A 26,293-nucleotide genomic window follows, 5' to 3' on the forward strand; every position below is an offset into this window, starting at 1 on the left:
ATGCGTGTTGCTGTACCAGAGAATCCTGTTGTCATTTTAGGGCTGGGGCAACATCTGAAAATACACTGTAGACTTGTGTTGATGAGATATAATTGATACAGATAATCTCATTACACACTAACGTCCCATCTGCCTCTGCATTTGTTGCTTTGCTGCTTTATTTATTTTTATTAAAAAAAGAATTTTGCTTATTCCCTAGCAAATGGATCAGTTGAGAGCACAGCTGGGTCTGCTGTCACGACAGTGTTTCAATCAAATGAGACCTCCGCTGTATACAGAACTAGTTCCACAAATGGGACTACCTCGGAAGCATATGCATCCCAACATGTCGGCACCACAACGAATGCTGGAAGGACTACAGCAAATGTCTCAAACAATACCCTTGCAGTATCATCATCAACACATGTTGAGAATCCTCATCATACTCAGGCAACCTCCACACTAAAGCCTACTGTGTCTACTGCAACACATGAAGGTACTTTAAACTATGAAAGTGTATATAGGTTGTGTGGGTGAATCATGGTATTTAATATTGAAAGGTCAGTTTAGACATCCGTCAACTTTTCTAGAGACACACTCCGATGTGTCTTTTAAGCAGCATGAAATTGTGAAAAGGAGAAAATCATTAGATCACAGTCAATTTAGAAACACCGTTCCCTGATACATAATAGCCAAAGAAAAATTAAGGAAGGTTAGTTTGATTTATTACAAAGCCAAAAATAACTGAACATAAATGTCTCAACACAAGTGTATAAAAATACAAAGGAAACAGCATGAAGCCAAATCTGGGCACCCAATTCAGGCAGTGCAACATGAGCAAAACTATTAACTCGAAAAGGAGGATACAGACAATCAAGAAGCAGGAGTCCAAATTTCCCTGCTTCGAGGGTTGATGAATGAAGAGCATTTAAATCTATTCCTACTCTATCGCTAATATGGCATTTAGAATCAGGATGAAAGATGTCAATCGTGGAGTCTTCCTAAGAAGTCTCACCACCGTTGAGACAGGTCAAGCAGCATAAAGCCACTTTCAAAAGAGGAAGAGCTCGGTCTGAGATACTCCCTCTTCAAAGGTAAAGAAGATGTGGGGGCCCTATCCCTAATTCCAACAACCAGTTATCCACAGGTAGAATTCCCATAGTGCACCTCTCACACATACTCCACAATGGGCACAGTCCTGAACACACTTTTCCAGGGTGTTCTCCATGTACATCCTTTGCAAAAATTCATCCTTGGTTCTAGTGCCTTCACCTGTGTGAAACCAACTTCTTACCTCTATCAACTCCAAGTCATACAATTGTAACTTCTTCTCCTTGCGAGGCTGCTAAAACAAAGACAATATTTTGCCACCAGCAATACGAAACGCGAGAAAGAACAGCTTCCACAGTGAACATGAAATTAAGAAAATTAATCATTAAGCGAGAGTTGTCAGGGGTTGCGTTTCGTGCCTACAGCTTTAGCTAACATAAGAACATATTATTTAAACATTACGAGTTGCATAACTATATTTCATCTTGACTAGCACATTTACCAAATTATAGAAAGTATTATTATTAAACACATTTAGTACATGAGTAATGTCAAACTTCACAACACGGTTTCTCCATGTTAACATTTTCTGCTAGTTACATTCATTTCCTACGTTCATTCTCCATACAACTTGTGACTAAGCTAAAATATGTTACGTAGATACATTAACACGGTTCACAATTCCTACTCTCACATTTACACAAGACACGATTGTATGCAGGTGCTCTCCAAACGTGATTATGATGCACCCCTCCAAATAGGCAAAATGCAATACAAGATCTCCACTCTGTCAATATTTCATATAGCTACGAGATCATGGTGCGCATCAAAGTCATATGAATCAAATGTATTTGCAGAAAAGTACATTATAGTCCACCTGTACAATGTGAGATCTTTTGAGAAGAACCAGTCCTGTACAATGCAATATCTTTTTAGAAGAACCAGTGATGTGGATAATCCACTGCCATTGCCAAAGCCTGATACTTCTAATATGCAGTTATCGACATGAACAATGCCATTTGGTATTTATTGTCAAAAGGTAAATCTGATAGAGAGTAAAAGTGTTACCTTGCTGAAGTTTGTCTTTAGAAAACATGAGATGGGTTCATTCAAGCTGGTGTGTTTTTGAAGGGTAATACTAGAGTTAGATGTAAAGGTAGAAGACAGTGGGTGTAACACTGGAGACAGCAACCAAAGTGCAGGAAATTACTTGGGGCCTCTGCGCAGTTCGGTAAAGAAAGTGACCAATTATAAACAAGTTCACATTTTTGGAATGCCCCAGTGCTTAATGTGAGCTGGTGGTTGCCATTGGGGCCCACCAGCATTCATTTGTGGGGAGCTGCACTTATTTTTCCTCAACAAACTTTTACAGAGAGCAGGAAAGGGAAAAACACCCAACAAAAACAAGAAGGAAGAGATTGAAGGAAAAACAGCCACAAAGGGAGAGAGGAAGAACCTGGAAGAGAGAGCTGAAGGGGCAGGGAGTGTCTGGTAGTTGATTAAAGAGGCATGAAGTGGATTCAAGACCATGCAGACTTGGTTTTTGGCATGCTGACATTTAATATTGCCAACCACGGGTTGCTGAGTAGAGGTTTGGACCCTGGCACTTATTCTTTTGGAACTTTAGCACTGCAATTTACTAACAAAATAAAGATATGTACTGTGAGACAAAGTTCCTCTGTCACAATGCAAAATATCTTTGCAACACTTCACTATCAAAATGCAACTACTTTCCTAAAACAACCTTTTGAATGTACCAGAAAGTACAGACACTTTGACTGTAACCCTCCAACATAAAGCACTTTTCAATAACAGATGTGTTTGTAAATTAGTATGGTTCTACTCCTTTTCACATCGCACTGCTTGCCATTAGCACCCTTTTATTTAATATTTAATTGCATGTTACAGGGACGTTATAGTTGGTCTCAGATTTCACTCGTACAAAACCAGTGAAATTCGGTAGGAGTCCTAACTTTACTACTCCTAAACGGAGAAAAATTCCTAACTTTAAGACTTTCAGTGTTCACAGAAGGCATTTAGGAGTTCTAAAGTTAGGACTCCTAACTTCTGTGAATACCGAAATGACTAAGTGCCTTCTGTGAATACCAAAATGAGTAAGTGCCTTCTGTGAATACCAAAATGGTAGTAAGTTTAGGATTTTGTCTTAAGTTAGTTCTGTGAATCGGGCCCTGTGTGTGTAAGTGGGTGTGTGGGTGAGTGAGTAGCTGTTTGAGTGGCTGTTTGGTTAACTGAGTTGGTATGAGAGTGGCAGTATTGGAGAGTAGGTGTCTGGATGAATGGTGGTATGGGCGAGTGACTAGATGTGTGAGTGCTTGTATGGGTGAGTGAGTGACTGTGTTCAGAGGCTGTATGGGTGAGTGAGTGGGTGTGTAAGGGACTGTGTATGTAAATAAGCAGGCGTGCGAGTCTCTGTATCGATGAGTATGTGGCTATGTGACTGGCTGTACAGGTGAGTGACTGGTTGTATGAATGATTGTATGGGTGAGTGAATGGTTGTATGATAATAAGAATAATGATAATGAATCATTTACAGAGCGCCTGGCTACACCAGCAGGTGTGTCCCCGCGCTAAGAAGCAGTTTCAGCAAGAGTAGAAGGAGAACCGGACTATAGCTGATTAAGCCAGGTTTTCAGGCCTCTAGGTAAGGTGGACTCCGATTTCCCTGCATGCAGCAGAGGTCGGAGTGTGTTCCAATTTTTGCCCGCCAGGTAGCCAAATGAGCGTGCTCCCATCCTTGCCCTATTTATATTCGGTATTTTGAGCAGGTGAGCTGCTGATCGACTAGGATTATAAGGGGTTAGAAAATTACACAGATAACCGGAGCCTTTCTCCTGTAAGCTCCGGTGACAGAAACACAGGGCTTTGAAAAGAATTCTCTTTCCAACTGGCAGCCAGTGAAGGGAGTCAAGGGCTTTTGTCATTGAAGCACGCCTTGGTAAATTAAGGACTAGGCGTGCCGCCGAGTTCTGAATTAGTTGAAGGCGTTGCAGGCAACATTTTGGCGCACCCAGGGATAGGACATTCCCGTAGACCAGCTGCGAGGTCACCAGGGCGTGGACTATATTGTTACTTTCTGATATGGGGAGGATGTCTAAGGTTTTCCTTAGCATCTTGAGGGTGCCAAAGCATCTCCCTGCTACCTTTCTAGTGTGGGACTCAAAAGATAGTTTTGAATCGAGCCACACTCCAGGATTTTTTACCTCTGTTTTAGGCGTGGTGACAGACCCCAGCCTCTGGGTCCACCACGCTGAGCCCCAAATGGAGGGAGATTTCCCAATGATCATGATCTCCATCTTACTACCTTTCAATTTTAGACAGTTGTTTGACATCCATGAGGCCAGATCATTTAGACAGGAAGAGAACTGTATCGCTGACTCACTAGATTCTTGAGCAAGGGTCACCACAAGCTGGGTGTCGTCCGCATATGACACCATAGAGATCTTGTATTTGTCCATAATATCTGCCAGCGGGCCGATATACAGATTAAAGAGGATGGGGCTCAAGATAAAGCCCTGTGGAACCCCTTGGAGGAGTGGCAGAGTTTTGGATCGATAAGGGTGCTGTGTAACCTGGAAACTACCGTCCTCTAAAAAGGACTGCATCCACTTTAGTGCTACCCCATCCAATCCGCACACCTGGAGACGCTGAAGTAGTAGTTTGTGGGATACCGTATCGAAGGTGGCACTTAGGTCCAGCAGGACCAGGGCAACCATCTGACCGGCGTCCACCCGTCTCCATATAGATTCTGTTGCAAAGAGGAGTGCTGACTCAGTTGAAAATGATGCTCTAAAACTTGATCGTGTAGGGTGTAGAAGATTGTGTATGTTGATATGAGCCACCAATTGTTTATTCACAACCTTCTCTGCGATTTTAAAGATGTAGGGGAGAAGAGAGATGGGACGGAGATTGTCCGACAGCTCAGGATTAGCTGAGGGTTTTTACTTTAAAGGTATGACAATCGCATGCTTCCATGACCTAGGGACCTCCCCACATTTAAAAGATGCGTCTATTAGTTGTTGCACGAAGGGTAGTATCAGTTCTATGCCCTCCCTTATTTTACTAGGTGCAGCTGGATTGGCAGGGGAACCAGATTTAATTTTTACGGCCACTTCCTTGAGTTCTATTGTGGGGGGAATCGGAATTCCCCCGGGTGAATAAACACCAGCTCAATAGGTTTCTCTTATTGTCTGGTAGGGCCATTGCGGGCTTCCTCAGGGAAGGAGTTGTATATACTAGATATTTTTTGTAGAAAGAAATCGGCAATTAGATTGCACTGCTCCTCAGAGATGATAGGTGTGATCAGTGTCCTCTCAAAAAATGAAATCTCTTTAAGAGTAGCAAACAGTTCCTTGAATCGATTTTCTGCCATTTCTATTTTCTCCTTATAATACACTGTGCGCCTATTGTTTAGTAGCGAACGGAACTTGTTTTGTGCTGTCTTATAAGCTTCCTTAGATTCTTTAGAGAAGGCTACCCTCCATTTACGTTCTAGGCGCTTACAGCCTCGTTTAGCGATTCAAAGCTTTTCATTGTACCAGGGCGCTGATTTAGGCCCTCTCTTCAGAATCTTAGTGGTCCAGGGTACTCCCTCATCAAGTGCTTATGTGATCCACTTCTCTACTGAAGCGTTGGCCGTATTAATGTTGTTACTTAGTAGAGGTGGATTTTTCTGTAGCGCGCTGGAGAAACTCTCACAATTGATCCTGACCCATTTCCTACGTGGAAAAGCAGAGTCACTTTTTTTCGTGGGTCGTGGTTTAGGTAGGGGGATATGGAATACTGTGAGGTGGTGATCGGACCATGGGATGGGGGTTCGTGTCTGAACCACCAACCCCGGATGATTCGAGAAGATGGGATCCAGCAAATGGCCCGCACGGTGTGTTGGCACCATAGATTTAAGTTCTAATTGTAAGCTGGCTAGTTCTTTGCGTAAGGCTTGAGCCTCAGTCTTCAGGTGATCCTCCATATGAAGGTTTAGGTCATCCAGAACCATAAAGTTAGTGTATTGAAGGGCAAGTTGCGTGGCCAATTACACAAGATTTGTTGTGAAATCGGTGGGCAGCCCAGGTGGGGAGTAAATTAAAAGACCGCTCATAATAGAGTCATTTGCCCTCTTCAGGGTGAAGTGGGCTGCTTCGGCACTTTCTATTTCGACTTTTTCCAAAGTGCAGTTAAGTGATAGGCAAAAAATGATGGCTATTCCACCTCTGCGCCTTAGAAGGCGATCTTGTCTAAGCATGCCATAGTCATTGGGGAGTGCTTCTAGTATGTTGGGGGCAGAGTCCTCACTAAGCCGGGTTTCAGAGAGAAACATGACGTCAGGCTGATAGTCAGTGAGGAAATCATAGATTTCGATTTTATGCTTAGCGAGGGACCTGCAATTTACAAAGGCGAGCTTCATATTATCTTGCTGAAATATCGGATTAGCTGGGTTAGAAGCAAAGGGGCATGATTGGCTGTACAAGTGAGTAAGTGGGTGTGTGAGTGACTCTATGGAAGAGTGAATGGGTGTGTGAGTACTGGTATGGGTCTGCGAATGGGTGTGTGAGTGCTTGTGTGGGTGCGTGACTGGGCATACAACAGGTTGTATAGGGGTGAGAGTGGATGTGTGAGTGGTTCTGTGCATAATGTCATCAGAGATGTCATCGTTGATGTCATTTGAGATGTCATCAGTGATGTCACTGACCATGTTATGAGTGATGTAATATTTGAGGTAATAACCAGTGCATTGCGTAAATTACAGTTAGCTCGGGTAACTATAACTGCCGAATTTCACTGGTTTTGTATGAGTGAAATCTGAGACCAACTATAACGTCCCGGTAACCCTTGGTTTTTTCAGTGAATTTCTACGTTTTTTTACATTTTATTTCCTAGCTATAACTTTACTGTAACCTTTGGTTTTTTAAGTGAATTTGGAAGGTTTTTCAAATTTTATTTCCTAACTAAAACGTTCCTGTAAACTTTGGTTTCTTAAGTGGGTTTCTGTGGGTTTTTAACTAGTAGTCGTGTTTGCAGAGTGGTGGAGAAATGGGGTGGGGCCTTTGACCAGGAATCCTGCTATGTTGGACTTACTGGAAGTAACAGGAGGGCCCCAAGTATCCTCAGCATCCAAAAGGACTTCATCTTCCAACCAGCAGTGCGCTAGTGGTGCAGGAAGGCGGCATGGCCTCTAAAAACTGATCAGCAATCACGGTCTGTGGGACTTATTGTAGGTAACAGGAGGGCTTGTTGGCCCCCAGGGACTCTCTGGAGCTAAGGGGACTTTATCCCCCAAACAGAAGTGCGTCAGGAGGCATGTTTGCAGATTGGTGGAGAAAGGGTTGTGGCCTACAAAGTCCTCTCAGCAATCTCGGTGTGCGGGACTTACTCGAGGTAAGAGGAGGGCTTGTTGCTGACATAGGACCCTTTGTAGCCATGGGGGACTTCATCCTCCCATCAGCAGTGCACCAGGAGATGCGTTTGCAGTGTGTGGAGAAAGAGGGCATGGCCTCCAAAGTCCTCTCAGCAATCACGCTCTGTGAGACTTACTGGAGGTAACAGGAGGGCATGTTGGCCACCGCGGACCCTCTGGAGCCTAGGGGACTTCATCCCCCAACCAGAAGTGCGTCACAAGGTGCTTTTGCAGAGTGGTGCTAAAAGGGGGCGGGCCTCAAGTGACTTGCCAGACCTGCTTTTTATAAAAAAATCATTTTTTAAATTATATTAAGGGAGGGGGGTCGCATGGTCCCTGGGGCCAGGCCTTATCGGAAAGAGGAGGGGGGCCTCTCTCTGGGCTGATTTAGGCCCAGGGGACCCCATCCCCCAGGGCTCGACCTCTAGTGTGGGTGCCCTGGTCCCACCCAGGGCCCCACATTATAGAGTTGGGGACTGCAGAGAGAGACTCAAAGCACCCATGGTCCCTGCTTGCTCCCAGCCTCCTGTGGGAGCCAGCATTGCTTTAACACAGAGGGAGCTGCTAACATGCAGCTCCCTCACTGTCAAAGTAATTGTGCTTGTTTTCAGCAAGCAAGAGCATTTCAATGCACTCGCTTGCTGAAAGCGAGCACAGTTTGCTATGACTTGGCAGGAGCGGTAAAGCTCTCGACAAGCTATAGCAAACAGCTACTGCCCAAGAGTGGGCACCTCAGAGGTAACAGGAGCTGGCCCTGGGGGGTAGCAATCCCCAGGGCCATCTGTGGCTCCAGGAGGGGGGCTGTGCCGCCTCCTCCATTGCAGAACACAGCCCTGGGGAGGTGGTGGTCCCAGGGGCTGTGGGTGGCTACGTTGCTTGCACTTTAATTAAAACTATGTGCCCCAGGGAGGTCGCGGTCCCCGGCACTGCAGGGGGGCCTGAGCCCCCATGCATTAATATTTAATTTAGCCCCATAGAGGTGATGGTTCCCGGGGCTGCAGGGGGCTACGCAGCCACTAACTTTAATTATAGCCCTTTGCCCAGGGGAGGTGGTGGTCCCGTGCTGCGACCTGGGAAGATGGCAGCCTTACATAAATTAATCAATATGCCCTTGGGAGGTGGTGGTCCCCGGGGCTTAAAGGCTCTTAGGAGGGGAGCCTGTGCACTGCTCCTACATATAATTAGCATATACCAGGGACCTGGGCCATCCGGGGGCCGATCTGAAACAAAATGAAGCACTGGAGCCTGTGCTATATTTTGTTTTTTACATTTTCAGCTCCCCCCCCCCCCAAGAGGCCTAGTGGGTCAGGGTGTTTCTACCCTCCTCCTCTTTTCTTTTTTTTAATGTTTTTTCCTGTGACTCGATTCAACTGAGTCGCAAGATGGCTGCCAACACTTCCTGGTTTGAAATGTTGCCAACCAATCGAGTCTCCTCATGAGATCTCGAGTGGGTTTGCGGATCCTCTGTGTCCCCAGCTGTATATCTTAATAACCTTTAAATTTCTCTGCAACTACTGAACGGATTTACACCATTTCTCAAAAAGGTTGCTTTATGGACCAACAGATACCTTTCTGCCAAATCTGGTGTAATTCTGTTCAGTAGTTTGGGCTGTAGCCTTGTCTAAAGTTTCAGATGCAAATTAACATGGGGAAAAAGTGTTTTGGGACTCCCTCTTTTTCTTGGCCCCGCTTGATGGATCACCCCAAAATGTTCAAGTCGGCAGCTAAGCATTGAGCTAGTTTTGAAAATTTCGCTAGGATTCATCAAACAACGGCAAAATTATTGGCAAATCAAAAAATGTTCTTCCTATGGAAACTACATCCTAACTAAAACTACCTACTGGCGACAGGCAGTAGGTAATATATATATAGAGACAATTGGATTATTAAATACAAGTGAGCTTGAGTGTGGAATCATAAGTGATCCTGGAGCACTGACAACCATGTAAGTAGAGGAGTATAAATACCCTGCCGAAATGTTAAAATGGGAATCTGGTGGCTCTACAGTATGTTTTTTAAGGGACAGATTCTTACATATTAACTTTACATTTTGCAGCACAATGTTCACATACATTGGCTTTCTATGGGTATTGGGAGTATACAGCACATATTTCAGTACAATTTCACTAAAGACTAACAGCTAAAAGCCATTAGTTTTAGAGGCAGTTCAAAAATATGGTCATGTAATTTCACAACGCCTAAAATTTTCCAAAAAGGGGATGGCATCTATCCCTACTACATTCTTTTTCCTATTATTTTGCACCCTGCTCCTTCCTAGTATATTTACAGTGAAAAGTTATGACTGAGAATCTGCTTTGTATGGCCAGGGTGGAAATATGAAAAGTTATGGTCTACTATTGATACCTTGGAGGTACTACATCGGGAGTCATAACATCGCAGGTACTTTTTTCGCCTTGTATGCATCACAGTTCTTTACAATGCAGGTGAGTTCTTTTAAGGGGCCGATTCCGATGGCCGGTCGGACAGCTGTCTGTAGCCTTACCCTGCGACCGACACGTACCCGGAGCCGGTCCGTCCTGTATAGGAAGCACGATGCGCATAACTGCCAAAAACACGACCGACACGTAGGCTGTGAATCAAGACCCATTCTCCGTCCGAGCCGTAACTCCCAAAGAGGAACCGTGTCACCCGGAAGCAGTATCCATAGCAGTTTCCGGCATGACAAGTACGATGCGTACTTCCTACGCACCGGATGGGTCATCACGTACAGCACGTCACAGCATCCGGAAAACAAGCATATCAGCTACAATTCGCGCCACAAATCAATACACGGCTACGAGACGGAACAGCTTGCAGTGGGTACGAGACGGAGCAACAAGCAGCGTGTACGACACGAACACATCATGAATCCCATCGCGCAGGTCATACCAGTACTCTACATCTATGACAGGATCAGGGACTGACGCAGACGGCGCAGATGGTAAGTCAGACACCTACAACACAAACAAACAAAACGTACACGCAAAATGGCACACACACGCAGGGAATACATATCCTGGCCACTAACAACAGCCCACCATAGGGGTTGCCTGGCCAGCACCACTAACACCCCCACCCATAGGGGGCCTGTTGCCCATCACCCCTGCCACCCCCACTCACAGTGGACCTGTTGCCCATCACCCCTGCCACCCCCACTCACAGGGGACCTGTTGCCCATCACCCCTGCCACCCCCACTCACAGGGCTTATGTTTCCCATCACCCTTGCCACCCCCACTCACAGGGGACCTGTTGCCCATCACCCCTGCCACCCCCACTCACAGGACTTATGTTGCCAATCACCCCTGCCCCCCACTGACAGGGCTTATGTTGCCCATCACCCCTGCCACCCACACCCATAGGGGGCCTGTTGCCCATCACCCTGCCACCCCAACTCACAGGGGACCTGTTGCCCATCACCCCTGCCACCCCCACTCACAGGGCTTATGTTACCCATCACCCCTGCAACCCACACTCACAGGGCTTATGTTTCCCATCACCCCAGCCACCCCCACTCACAGGGGAACTGTTGCCCATCACCCCTGCCACCCCCACTCACAGGGCTTATGTTGCCCATCACCCCTGCCACCCACACCCATAGGGGGCCTGTTACCCATCACCCCTGCCACCCCCACTCACAGGGGACTTGTTGCCCATCACCCCTGCCACCCCCACTCACAGGGCTTATGTTTCCCATCACCCCTGCCAACCCCACTCACAGGGCTTATGTTTCCCATCACCCCTGCCACCCCCACTCACAGGGGACCTGTTGGCCATTACCTCTGCCACCCCCAGCCATAGGATGGGTGACGCGCAACACATCCAGCATACGCAAACATCAGGTATGCCCGCAAAACACATCCCCCACGACATCATGACAACAGTGTGTAGTCTGTGACAAATGCCCACAACAGTGAATATGGCTACGAGCATACAATGTAAGTAACAGCCCATGTGTGACCAACACATGAGTGTGACATACACAAGGCAAGCATCACCATAGCACTGTGGCAATGTAAAAAGAACACCCCATCACTGTGTAGAACAGAAGTCAAGTGGGGGCTCACAAAATGCAGCAGATGTGTAGCATTGTGGTGATGGGGACCAAACCCCCTCAACACAGTGACCAAAAGGTAAGTGTCATCATGGTAAAAGCTGCAAATAACAAACAGCATGTATGATTCCTACTCCCAACACATCAAACACTTCTGGTGGAAAATAGTGGTTGTGTCCCATACACGCAGAGATGTGTTGTGCTGTGAAAACATAACACTCTCGGCCATGTGCAGACAAGCACCACACATGGGGGCTGACAATGCACACAGCGTACAATGACACAACAGCTGAAGTGACCATCACCAAGCATGCACACATCTCGAAAATAGACACACCAACCAAAACAACATGTGTAGACTGTAGGTGTCAGCTCACTAACTCACATTCCATACCAGCAATGGCACCCAACAACCAGGATGAATGTGCACAATGATGTGAAATGACTCACAGGGACAGCATGCAAAATCACAGAAATAGCATCCAGACAAAGGCCCACAACAGCAATACCAATGCACTGGTGCAGATGCACAAACACAAACAGGGAAACTCACACTGCACATCGGACACAACATGTGTGTGTGTGTGTCACAGTATCCACAGGCAACTACACAACACATGAGAGGGGCTGAACCACAGTGACACAGATGTGGACACAGTGCCATAAAAAAGTAAACCATCATTGGGACACCCTCAGTGGGCAATCAGGCGTTGGGAGATGAGAGGGAGCACAACAGACACATGTGACACTAGCAGGAATGAACACCAACTAACACAGCAAGAGACTGACACACAACAGCACAGTCCCCAGGGACAAGACATTGTGTGACACAAGCATGCATGACACCTCCACTGTGATGACAAAGGCAGATGTCGTACAAACTGGGAAACCCAGACATGTGTCCTCTGCCACAAACGTACATCACACATACACAAATCACTCAGCATGGCCCCTCATCCATGGTCAAACGGGAGCTAAGGGACCATCCATGCAAACATTCACATCAGACCACCATCAACACCACACACCTGAACAGCAACAATGTGTATCTGTGAAGCCCACATGAACAGGTGACATTGCACATGCCCACATGACAAACACAGGAATGTTGGCAGGAACTAAGGTGCACACACACATCACACAAGGACTGTTTACAACCCTGGGGAATGACAGACGCACTGCACAGTATGCGGTACATGGCTCATGTGACCTTCACAATCCCTGCCACTGTTCCAGGACTATGCAGATGCCAAGGAGGAACACAAGGCACCCATGCTGACACCTGCCAGCATTGCTGCCGTGAACCCGACAAGTGGGAGCAGTCACACACACATACAAATGTCTCAATCACTGAAAACTACCACCTAGGGACAACTACATGATATTGCGAACAAACAAGTGCCTTGAGGAACCCTCACTGTGTCCCATCTGTGTCTGACAACATCATCAACACTCAGAAGTGACAAATCACAATGATAATACACCAATAACAGTAGTGAGGCATGCACCCACACATCTGGTAGCCCATTGGAAAAGTAGTGGGATTAACCCAGTACCACTCAGCAAGCATCAACAACACGAACATATCAAGGGAACACTGTCAGTGTATGAACAGGGATGTGGACACACACACATGCACATACAACACACACCATGGGCCCAGGCCATGTCACTGGACAACACACTAACTTGAGGGGACACAACTCCTGTGGGAGCTCAGCTGTGCCAAACATATTCACCGCAAGTCCCACTCATGTCTGCAGAACACTTGGTCAGTCAGCCATCAGTTACCGCACAATGGAGGCTCTGGTCACAACAGCCTAGGTACGTGAGTCTCCCTTAAGTCATCTGCACATACTCAATACATATGTACAGCAAGTTGCACAGAGGACCCAGTTGCTCCTATACCAATGATGCCCACACCTGTAGGGCCAGGAGTGATGAGCACGAAGTATGTGGAAGTGACAATTTGGACAATGGGAAGCACATCATTTGTGCAGGGGTGCAAGCCACAGATGTGACCATGGCACTTAAATGCTCACAGAGAGATGTACACAAATGGTTGATCCAGACACACCCAGGTAGCTGCAAAGGATGACATGGATACCCACCAGAATAGGATACATATCTCATGGACCACAGGGAGTACCTCACATCAACACATCAGTATGCAACATTGTAAACCAAGCATTACAGGTGCAAGGGCATCTAAAACAACCTCAACATGATGTACAGCTAAATCAAGTTCACAGGGACAAAGTCAAAAGCTTTATTCAGCATATGAAAAGTGAAACGTCTGTTCCAACAAAAGGCCAATGGCCAGTCCATGTCCAAAGGGCAAGGAGTGAACTAGAGTCACAAATTCAGTATATGAAATTCGAAACGTCTGTGCAGCCAAAAGGCCAATGGCCAGTCCATGTCAAATTGCCAAGGAGTGAACTAGAGTGACAACTGTCACACCTTGCTTGCCTGCACTGCTACGGACCGGGGTCATCCCCTCAGAGGGGCATACATGGGGGCAGGCCAGGCACCGCAGGGACAGGATCAGGGCACAGCAGAAGGAGGCAGTGAAGAGGTGGGGGATGCAGGCGAGACACTTGCAACTGCAGTGGAGATGACTGAAGTGGTGGGGGATGTCACAACTGTGGGGCACAAGTCAGATGGGGTGGGTGCCGGCACAACTCCAGTGGGCAGGTCAGATGGAGTGGATTGGCTCACCACTGCCGTGCCCAAGTCAGACGGGGTGGGCGTGGACTCCTAAGCAGTGCCTACATCCATGGGAGCGGAATCGGGGACAGGTGAGGTCTGCAGGGCAGGGGGTGGTGACACGGTCCCCACATCAGTGGCAGCAACTGTCTGACCAGGTGTGGAGGAGCAAGTGCTAGGGGGGGATGGCTTTAGCATTTTGGGGATGGTGTATCTGTGTGTGGGGGAACCCAGGGCAGGGAGTGGCGGGGGAACCTCTGGAGTGGTATCCTGGGGGATGGAGGACGAAGACTTTGCCTTGGAGCTGCGTCCTGGCGGGGGGGTCTTGCTCTTCTTGCGCCGGGGGGACTTGCGGGTGGGCATCTCGGTCTGAGTGCGCCTAGGGGAGGGTGTCCGGGTGTGAGGGGCAGTCCCTTCTGTGTGTGGGGACTTCCTCTTCCCCTTGTAATCAGGATCTGCTGGGTCGGTGGGAAGAGGCCAAGGTCACAGAGGAAGAGCTTCTGGGGGGATGGGGTTGCAGGTAAGGCAAGGGAAGGGGGCTGGGAGGGAGAGGTCTCGGAGGACTGTGGAGTGGTTGTGGATGACTGTGTGTGTGTCAGCAAACCAGCTCCTGTGAGTGTGGAATCAGTCCCCTGCGCTTGCTTGTGTGTACGTCTAGCCCTTGGTTTGGGGGTTTCTGTGCTTTGGACAGGTAGTGTGCTAGGAATTGTGGGTGCTGCAGGGGTAGGAGGGGTGTGGGACTGTTGGAGGAGGGACACTGCTGCCGTCAGAGAGGAGGCCACGTACTGTTTGGTCCTCTGTAGGGCAGACATGCCCGAGGAAATGCCCTCCATGAATGACACCAGTTGTGTCAACAGACCTGTGTGTGCATGGAGGACCTTCAGCATCGATGTCTGCCCCACATGCATCTGTCTAAGTAAGTCCACAGACTCCTCACTCAGGGCAGCAGGGGACACAGGGGCAGGGGGCGCGGTGCCTGGCAGAAAGGAGACATGATCACGAACACAGGAGCCCACAGGGACCTCTGGGATGGGAGCCGATGGGAGGGGGGTGGTGGTGGTGGTGGCGGTGGCGGAGACAGCCTCACTAGCTGTGGTTTGGTGGCTGCTGACACCCGCCTCCACAGGGGAGTCATCCTCAGAGCTGCTGTGGCCTTCAGCTGGGGGGGATGGTGCTGACGACTCCTCTGTGTGGCTGAAATCGCCCTCCGTGCCACTGGGTCCACCTGACTCCTCTCCTTCTGTCCCTGTAAGGCTCTGTGGCTCCTCTTGTTCCGTGGAGCTGTCCACTCCTGTGGCCGTGGATGTATCTGGATAGGAATAGGAAGTAACAGAACAACATCAGTCACCTGCACCGACTGCACACACCACAGTGAGTACATCACATCACAGGGCAAGCCCTGGCATCATCAGCTGAACACAGCTCAAAGTGCCAACACTGTTTAGAATAAGACAATTGTCATTTCCAACATCAACCATGGCACACATATCCCTCCTTGACTTGCACACATATGTCTGTTGCATGTTGGATGCTAATACCCCAATGTGCACCACCCACACATTAGTTGTACATGCAAGTGAACATGTAGGAGTATGTCACTATACCCACAGCACATCTCTTGCGACTGACTCAGCACAGGTGTCCGGATGAAGGGATGGGCAGAGACTCATTTCAGATGCTTGGAATGCCTGCCCGCAACACACACTATGATGTACTCATGTCCTGATGGGCAAGGCCACAATGGGGTGCATGGTGCACACCAGAACGCAACGCAGGCTCACTCATAGCAAGTTCAATGCCATGGCACTGGGATGCCCTGTAAGTCAGTCAACACTGTCTCCTGTCACAGGGACAGGGCATCCAGACAACAACAATATGCACTGACTCACAATCCTAGCTCAGGGGCAAATCTGACTCTGCAGATGACCGGCGCACTTGCCCATCCCATACAAACAACATATCCAGGACCCAGAAGACCCCTCCATCATGAAAATCAGACATATGAGTCTCAGCAAACACGAATCCATGTACATTAACACATCACAGTCTGCCATGCATATAACTGAGCTGCATGAGGGACAGAGTTGCATACACCATTGTGCGCTGTCAGATGCTCACACACCTATATGTCACCCAGGTCTTGTCTCCCACAGTCACATTGCAGATGTCATGCTGACCCTCGGAATCATGGACATCCCAGTTGTACGTAGCAACAAGCCACACCCTAATGACACAGAGGCACACACCTGAGGGCACATATCACGAACACAACCTGCATTTTCACACACAGGAGTGGGATTACAGAGTGTTTCTGAATGCCCTTGAGGGGGCAGGACTAAGTGAAACAGTGTTTTGCCCCAGACAGTAGTCAGGTGGCAAAGCAATTGTGGCATGCTTGCCATACCTACTCCTGATGCCCAAAAATTGGAGTACCCTGCTGCATGGTTTTGTATTGAATACCCCAGAAACATGTTGCGAGTCAGACCAGCAATTGGCGCAACACTCAAGGGCACACACAGTTCACATGTCAGATCTCAGGCATTGTGTAAACAATTGACCCACCCATGACACACACAACAGAGTCACGGGAACTGATGCTGACTGGTACCTGATACATAGCTGACAGCAGGGACACAGCACCCTAGTGACACAATCCAAAGACTGTAGAGGCCACACCTGTGGAACAGATGAGGAGGGTACATCACACAGATGAGGGACCTGATTTGGGGACTGCAAGACCTACGTAATGTGGAAGTGTGACCCGGACAAAAGACTGCTATTTGCATGTCAGACATAGTACACAGATCAGGCATGGACTTAACCCCTTCCTGCTGCTGTCTGGCCTTCAGCTGCCTATCCAGGTCCGGGAACACCACCGCCAGTATCCGGAGCATGTGGGGAGTAAAGGTCCGGTGTCCGCCCCTCCTGCGTGAAGGTGACAGCTTCAGCTGGACTCTAGCTATCCTCCGGGTCCAGACCCGAAGGTCCTGCCACCTCTTCTGGCAGTTGCGGATCCGGCGCTTGTAGACGCCCACAGAACGAACAGCCCGGGCGATGGTCAGCCAGATCTCCTGCTTCTGGTGGGCATCAACCTGTGAGGAGGACAAAGTGAAAAGTACATTAACACACATGCCCCAGATTTGTGCAGCACACAATTAGATATACATGTCATCATCACAAAGGGAAAATAATTACACAGGTAGTGCAACCCTGGGGAATGAAAATTCACATGCATGTCTGACATGTTAACAATGCATGGATAGTTTAAGCTGGCAAAAATGCACTTTATCAGCAGGAAAAATATTCAGTACATGTCCCTACACACTTTGGGGGATGAAAGTAGTCAGTGATAATGCTTGCCACTGCTGTACACACTGCTAGTACTGCTAGTCAGACAACATGCTTAATTAGGAAGGCAGTGGACAGTACACTCACCTGCTCCCCTGGTGTCCCATAGAGCTTTCTGTACTCTGGAAGGAGCCCGTCCAGCAGGGCCTGGTTCTCCTCCTCAGTGAAGGCTGGGGCCCTCTCCAGTGTACGTGCCATAGCAGAAGCCAGAGGATGCATAGACAGCAGCAGTGGTAGCAGGGATGTGGTCCAGTAGCATATAGTGCAGGCAAGTGAGCTCCCTGGGGTCCAGCCAGCCTTATATCTGTGCTGCAGAGGCAGACTCAGTGCCATGTGTCGCAAGTGATAGGTCCAACACGGATGCATTCTATGAATCTGGCCAATCCATTTTAAAGTACGACTCGTACACGCCTTCTGCATCGTTCAAATCTTCACCTTCATGGAACACTTGAAATTGCAACATTGTTGTAGGCATCCAACTGAATTTCCAGTGCACAACTCGTACAAGTTTTAAATCCGCATCCGTCTCCATGACAGTCCTGAGCCAATGGGTGCGCCCAGCTCATTCAACTGATTGTACAACGCGTATTTTGAATGTACACATGCACCCGTCTCCATACGATTCAATGGCCAAGGCGTACGCATGGCTCGGACATGACTGTTGCAATGCGTACGCATTGTCACCCGCGTCGGACCTCATTGCATTCAATGACAAGGCGTACGCACGGCTCGGACATGACCCGTGCAATGCGTACTGATTGTCACCCGCGTCGGACCTCATTGCATTCAATGACAAGGCGTACGCACGGCTCGGACATGACCCGTGCAATGCGTACGCATTGTCACCCGCGTCGGACCTCATTGCATTCAATGACAAGGCGTACGCACGGCTCGTACATGACCCGTGCAATGCGTACGCATTGTCACCCGTGTCGGACCTCATTGCATTCAATGACAAGGCGTACGCACGGCTCGGACATGACCCATGCAATGTGTACGCATTGTCACCCGCGTCGGACAGCATTAGTGTGACTATTAGACGGATGCAACACACATATACTGGCCATGGACACCTGCACACACCTGCCACACTATAGCATTGGCCACACAGTGTCCCATGGCATGTGAGGCTGCATTCCCTGGGTGCTTGAGGGGGCCACAGCAGTTTTTTTGTCTGGCACTTTGTGCAGCCACTCCCAGGCTGTTATCTTGTACATGAGGGGAGAGTCCTTTGTGTGTTGTGCACATTAGCACTGTGATGTGCAATTGGACAGTAATTGGCATGAGTGAAGGCCACAGTGTCAGGTTGGATATGTTTTGGGCATGTCACATACACCCTGAGTCCTGGGGGTGATGGCATGTACGTCACATTGAGACCTGTAGCCCCAATACTGATGTGCACCCACAGTCTGTGTGCATGTTGTGTCTCAGATGTGTCTGATCACATGTTACCAATGGGTGACAGTCTCCACATCCATGTGGTATATGCATCAACCTTGATGGGGTGTGTGTCTAAGAGATGTACATGTAGGGCTGGCATGGACAACAGTGGCCACTACCTGTGGGACTTACGCTTGCCTTGTGGTGTGTACGTGCTATGCCATGTCCATTGCTGTGTTGATGTGGCATTACAGGGAGCCTGGGTTTCTGCATGGCAAAGATCTGTGATGCCTGGGAGACATGAATCCTCATTAGTCACTGGGGTGGGTATTTTGAACGTTGCAGCAGCACATAGGTTGGGTGACACAGCCAGATGATTAGCCCATTGCACTACATGGGACTCATGTGGACATGTGGAATTGAGATGTGAGGTGGTGGTCTTCTGGGTGACATATGTGTCCATGACCAACAGCACACACACCTCAGTACATTGTGTAATGCCATGAACTAGCATGTGAGAGTGATCGTGGTCATGGCCACATGGGGGGATGTACTGACAATCTTCCTTTGTGCATCTCTGTACTGCAGGGCACCAGCTGTGCATCGTCCGTTCCCAGACCTTGCAACCATGCAGGAATGCGACAGCATCAGACGGTACCGCTTCACCAGGCCACTGATTGAGGAGTTGGCGGAGCAGTTGGCGCCACATCTGCTACCTGGCCGGACATACCCTACAGCACTGACCCCAGAGGTGAAGGTGACGGCAGCCCTGCACTTCTTTGCTACTGGTACCTTCCAGTACACTGTTGCTACTGCTGGTGGTATGTCGCAAACGATGTTTAGTCGGGTGCTACGCGATGTCTTGGAGGGGATGTTGCAATTCCTCGACATGTATATCAACTTCCCGAGCCAAGATGAACTCCCTGAAATTAATGATGCCTTTTATACACTGGAGAGGATGCCAAACGTCATTGGATCCATTGACGGGACACATGTTGCCCTGATACCACCACAGGCACATGAGCAGGCATACCGTAACAGGAAGCACTACCATTCGATCAATGCTCTGGTGGTCTGTCTTGCTGACATGTTGATCACACATGTGTGCACGGTACCCTGGTTTGGCACACGATGCCTACATAATGAGGAGGAGTCACATTGCAACGCTGATGTCACAGATGCCAGCTCAGCGTGCCTGGCTTGTCGGTGTGTACTGACTGTTTCTCATTGTGTGTGTTTGTCATTGTTGTATTCCACACTCCTACCAAATTCATCTACTTGTTCATTTTTGTGTGTGTAGGGAACTCCGGATACCCCAACATGCCGTGGTTGTAGACACCCCTCAGGAACCCTGTGACACCAGCCAAGCTGCACTACAATGAGACACATGGTCGGAGCAGGAGGGTGATTGAGCGGACATTCGGCCTCCTGAAAAGTCGCTTTCGCTGCCTGGACAAGACCAGAGGGGCCCTCCCATATGAGCCTGCAAAGATGTGCAAAATAATACTGGTCTGCTGCATGCTACACAACATGGAGGTGCGGAAGGAGATGCCTCTCATCCTGGATGAGGATGACGACGACCAACGTCCGGCACCTGTGGAGGATCCCGTCCTGGGCCAGGATGCCAGTGATGATGAAGATGATGGTGACGTCTGCTCCCAGCTCATCAACAACTTCTTCACCTGAAAGTGAGTTTCCAGGAATGTGTTGAGCCAGCTCTGTTGCTGTCTGATTGTGTCTGTTTGCCACTTGACTGGATGCGTGCTGTGATGTGTCCATTCAGGTGGTGTGTACTCCACAATAGGGTAGTACTGCTAACTATTGTTTGTGTAGGTGTTTTGCAACATGTTTTGTGCATGTGTATTGCATTTCTCTCCTGTTCGTCTGTGCTTTTGACTGTATCTTGTCTGTCCTTCCCAGGGTCCTTTGCCTGTTGTGTGGTCAACACTGACCCCCAACACCCAGAAGCCAACACCAGTGTGGAAGTTGAGAATTCCCATCAACTGATGTACCACACATCCCTGGACTTCCATTCTTCAAAACAATGTGAGCGTGTGTCCACTGTTACGTAGAATTACTGTGCAACTATTGTGGAATAAACGTGTTGCTGGTGTGTAATGAACCTGTGCTTTGTTATGTGTGTTGTCTGTCTTCCCACAACTGAGTGACATCTGCTTACCTCACCTGTGGACTTGTTACCAATGACTTTGCTTGGTGTTGTACCTGTGCATGCCAATGTGTTTCAGGTCAACATCATTGTGTGTGATGAGTCACATGGCCTGGGAAGTATGTTTTTTGTTGCCATAGTGGTGTGTCTTCCTCACATATGTCACATCCCCATGACTGACCTTACGTTGGTCACATTGTTGCAGTATTTGGCATGCACTATGTTGTCTAGCAGATCGACTTCGCCCTGAACATGACAAGTTTGAATCACAACAGAGGCAAGTATGGTGTACTGGTGAGTTTATTTACAAACATGTGTGATTGAGGTGCACAGGATGTTGGGTACTCTACAGTGGTTTGGGAATTCAAAGTTCACATTTGAGTTGGACGTGCTGGTAGATGAAATGTCCAGAGTAAAGTCCACAGTCATCTGATACATTGGCCCAACATGAACCCTCCATGTCATGTGGGCAATTTGTGTGCGATTGGGCAAGGTGAACGGGTTGCGCACAAAGAACATTGTCCAGAACAGGTTTAGAGGCCCTGGGGGATGTGCTGGGACATCCGCCTCTCACATGTCCTTCTTCGGATAACCCCTCTTCTTCCGGGGGGAAGATCCTCATGTGCAGGCCTCTGCGGTGCAGGGGACTCTTCGCCAGAGTCCTCCTCCCTCCCTGTGGCGCTGGCAGATGGTGTTGTGACAGATGTTGTGGGCACACAGGGGCGTGGGGATAGGTTGGTGTTGATCTGGCGGAGGCACTGTAGTATGTCCCGATGCACCGCAGTAAGGGCATCCCACTTTGCCTCCATGCGGGCATGGTGGGCGACCTGCTCCTGTTGCATGTCCTTGAGGATCCCCACTACCTGGCCAAATCCTCCGGTGCTATCCTGGTACGCATCTATGATGCGTGCCAGTTGGGGGTCATCATGCAGTCCAGACCCCTCTGCAAGGCGTGCCCTGTGCCTCCCACCACTCCCAGCACCCCTCTCCACACGGGCAGGACCAGTAGCAGTACACACAGGTAACCCTGGGACCCCTTGGGTGTTGTTGCTGGTGGTGTTGGCTGTAGATTCGAGGGGGTCCTGTGTCCCTGTGCTGTGGGTGTTGATTGTCCTTGGTCTGTCCGTGTTGGCGGGGGTGCCCTGTCGGTGTCCAGATGGTAGAGGCGTGGGTACAGGGGGGGCAGATGTTGCTGCTGCTGGTGCTGCATGATGGCTCACACCGGAGGGGCCAGGTTGGTGGTCGTCATCCAAAGAGGACAGTGAGAGAGTCAGACCAGAGAACTCATGTGATTTATGTTTCTACATGCATCATTGGTTCACAAACATGACATTTTCTACTTTTATAACAGATGCCTACCTGTACACCGCTTTTTCCCAGCTTGTCACGGACAGAGTTTGATCTTGTTGTTGGCCATTTGCCAGCATGGCCTTGTGCTCCCCACAACAGAGCCCAGTGTCAGACATCTTGTCGGTCCCTTCCCACTCCCTGTGAGGCGAGTATGGGCCATGTGGGTGGGTGTAGGTTGTCTGTGACTGCGAGTCCCATCCTACTCTTGGCTACACCCCCCTTCCCAGCATGCCCATGCTTCCTCCCTCTTGACTCTTCTTCCCTGTGAGGGGGTGTGACAGCAATGGCAAGATGGCTGACTGTGTAATCCTGGTGTTTGTTTGGCTAGCAGTCCCAGCATGGCCTTGTGCTCCCCACAACAGAGCCCAGTGTCAGACATCTTGTCGGTCCCCTCCCACTCCCTGTGAGGCGAGTATGTTTCAGGTTGATCTTGCTGGGCCATGTGGGTGGGTGTAGGTTGTGTGTGACTGCGAGTCCCATCATACACTTGGCTACACCACCCTTCCCAGCATGCCCATGCTTCCTCCCTCTTGACTCTGCTTCCCTGTGAGGGGGTGTGACAGCAATGGCAAGATGGCTGACAGTGAAATCCTGGTGTTTGTTTGGCTACAAGTCCCAAGTGAGCCCCTGTGCTTCACACAGCAGCAGCCAGTACGGGGGATCTTTTGCTGATATTTCAATGAGGTGTGTGTCAAAGCATTGTACCCGGTGAGTTGTGTGGAGTTTGTGTTGGGGGGTGTCTCCCCATGCTGATTAGTATGGTCAGGGCTGTCAGTCCTCCTTCCCATCATGACACGTGCTTCCATTGTAGGGTGTGCAAGTTGTCTTTCAGGATGTCAGTCAGTGGTGTCCTGCTTCTGATTTGCGCACATGCCCGAGCAGGGCCTTGTGCTCCCCACAGCAGGACCCAGTGTCAGCCATATCGGCAGTCATTTTCCACTCCCTGTGATGTGGGCATGTTTCAGAGAGGTCTTGATGGGCCAATCAGAAGGGGGAGCATTATCTGTGACTACAAGCCCCATCATGCTTTTGGCTACACTCACTTCACCTGCATCCCCACTATTCCTTCCTGACAGTCAGCTGCACTGTGAGGTGGTGTGTTTGTTGTGGCAAACTGTCTTGCTGGATGTATTTGGCTTAGTGCCAGTGGCTTGCTCTATTTGTTTATAGGTTGGTGCATGTCATGACACAGTCCCCAGTCACTATGAGATGGCAGGTATTGTGTTTGTGTGACTGGCATACACATCTTGGGTTGATTATCTATTGGTTAGTGTAGGTTTGCTTGGGGTGCATGGTTTCACTGTCCTCTTGCCACACAATCTTGGGTTTGTTGTTTGTGTACTCACCAGTCTCTGGGATGTCTGTTAGGCCATGGACGCTCTATGGTGGTAGGATGTCCTGCACCTTCTCCTCCCAGGTCCTGAAGTAGACTGGTTTGGAAGGAGGGCCACCGCCGGTGCGCTGACTCAAGGCGTGATCTTTCTCAATGAGTTTCTTGACCCTCCTGCGCACGTCATACCACCTGTTCTGGATATCGTCCTTTGTGCACAACGTTGGTGCTTGTGCGTTCACCTTGTCCACAATCCTCGCCCACATCTTGGTTTTCTGTGAGATGGGGGTCCTTTGAACCAATGTACCAAACAAATGTGGCTCTACTCTGATGATCTCGTCTACCAGTACTTCTAACTCACTATCTGTGAACTTTGGATTCTTCTTTGGAGGCATGGTGATGGGTGGTGGTGGTGAGGGATGTGTGTGTGAGGGTGCAAGTGATGTTGGTTTGGTTTTGGTTTTGCTGTGTGTATGTGTGTGTGCTTTTGTATGAGGTGCTGATGGTGTGTGAGTCGTGTGATGGGTGAGTTGTGAGTGTGTCTGTGGTTGATGTGTACTGGTGTTTGCTGCTGGCTGTGTCTCCTGTTTGCAAGGGATGATGGTAGTGATTGTAGTCCTTTATATAGTTGTAGTTGTGGGTGTGTCTTTGTCCAATTAATTTGTGTTGGGTATTTATTGGCTTAGTCATTGCTTGTTTGGTCCTTTTTTGTGTTTTTTTCCTTTGTGTTTTGTAGGCATGTAGGAGATGTTCATGTGATGGAAACGGACGCTGCTGTTGTCTCGTGTGGGCTTCTCCGCCTCGTTCACGCTGCCTGTCTTCTGTGTTTGGTAGGCGTAGTTCACGGCGGTCTCTATTGCTTGTGTGCCGGGTTGTCTGTGCATATCGGTCGTGCAGCTCGGTCTCCGTGCTAGTCGGTCTAGTTTTAAACGCATTGCATCATACTGCGCTAATTGTACATTGCGGGCACGGGTCGTCGGGTTGATTCCGGGTTTGTGTCGGTCGGTGAAAATCACGTCGGTTTTCCGGCCGGATCACTATTTTCCATCCGGCTCGGTCGTACGGCTTGTATTCCGTACGTGTCGGTTGTATTTCACTCGCGTTGCATCGTACTGCACGGGTCGTACGGCGCTGGTCTGTGTCGGTCGGTAAGTTTTGCGGCCGGAATCGGAATCGGCCCCTAAGTGTCCAAACTTTAAAATGTGTGTCTATGTCATTTATTTAGGTTTATTGTAATTTAAGAAAATTACCTTAATTGTGAAGGGTTACTTCATTTCTTGGAATGAACAATGGAGTGTTTGCTGAAATGCGTTGATTTGTAAACTTGTATTTTATTTACACAATACCCCATTGGAGTGGCAGCAATTTTTCTACATGATGAACAGAACTGTGTAAAATATGGGGCACTGTCTGAACACTGTTTTGCACCGGATGCGTTAAGACTTGGCAATGTAAATACTCTGAGGCAAACACTTTCCTAACTATTCACTGAAAAAAAACCAGTGGTATGTAGACTTTCAAATAATGAGCAAAAACCTTTATTAAACCAAAACAAACACTGAAATTCACCAATTATGTGAAAATTACCATATGACTTGCATTGCCATAGATTTGAGATGTCATCAGTTATGTAATATGTTAGGTCATAAGCAGTGGATCATAGCGGTGCAAGCTATATTTAGGAATGACATGCAACTGGTAAATCTCAGTGTTTTTTGTTTTTCAAAAGATTTTTAAAAGACCTACTTAAAGGTGCACTTTAACCTTTGTTTTTTTCAGTGAATTTCTACAGCTCTAAATATCACTATTATTCAAACATTAATCCTCAAAAACGGCATAACAGATTCAAACCAAACCAAAAAATCATACTTTCTGGGTAAAAATCTAGCTTTCTACCAGATTTGGCGGAATTCTATTCAGCTATTTGTTCTGTAACTTTTTTTATTTTCTCTATGTAAATTGCACCATCACCACTTGATGGATCACCCAAAAACTTTCTATGTAGTTGCTCAGGTGGATGTACATTTTTTAGAAAATTTTGTGAAGATTCGTCAACAAGCACCAATGATATTAGCAGAGCAAAAAAGTGCTTTTCCTATGGAAATTCTGACTTGTGTATAACTGCAAAGTGGTGACCGCCACTTTGCAATATATTCTGCTTCCAAACATCAAATCAGGAGGAAAACAGAACCACACTCCTGGGTTGTCTTCAAAGGTGTTTTCAATGGAATAACGGACAGTTACATCCAACACATTGCGGCCTGGGACAGGTCTTAGTTACGGATAGTCGCTATCTTGTTTTTTCACTGTTTATAAGTGCACATACTGAAAACATGTGACTCAAGTCTCGCTGTGAAAGAAAAATTACTAGTAAAAATAAATGTATAACTCTTAACAGTTGATGCTCTATCAATTTATTTGCATAATTCATCATAATTGATTGATTGTTGCCTTTTTTTCTGTAATGCCAGAACACCTTTTTAGGTAATTGCAGCTCTTTACAAATGACAAAACAATCT

At 48.3% G+C, this 26,293-nt stretch overlaps 1 protein-coding gene across 1 annotated transcript in view; it reads left to right on the plus strand.

Annotated features, from left to right (window-relative positions):
• The window catches only part of ADGRG4 (adhesion G protein-coupled receptor G4), a 1,724,535-nt gene that overhangs the window by 440,446 nt on the left and 1,257,796 nt on the right, over window positions 1–26,293 (plus strand). The window contains exon 7 of the mRNA XM_085607949.1: window positions 200–475. Coding sequence (XP_085464075.1) covers window positions 200–475 — 276 coding nt within the window. The remainder of the gene's footprint in view (window positions 1–199; window positions 476–26,293) is intronic.

Source organism: Triturus cristatus, chromosome 5_2, assembly GCF_964204655.1.
Source record: "Triturus cristatus chromosome 5_2, aTriCri1.1, whole genome shotgun sequence".
In the NCBI taxonomy this organism is placed as follows: Eukaryota; Metazoa; Chordata; class Amphibia; order Caudata; family Salamandridae; genus Triturus; species Triturus cristatus.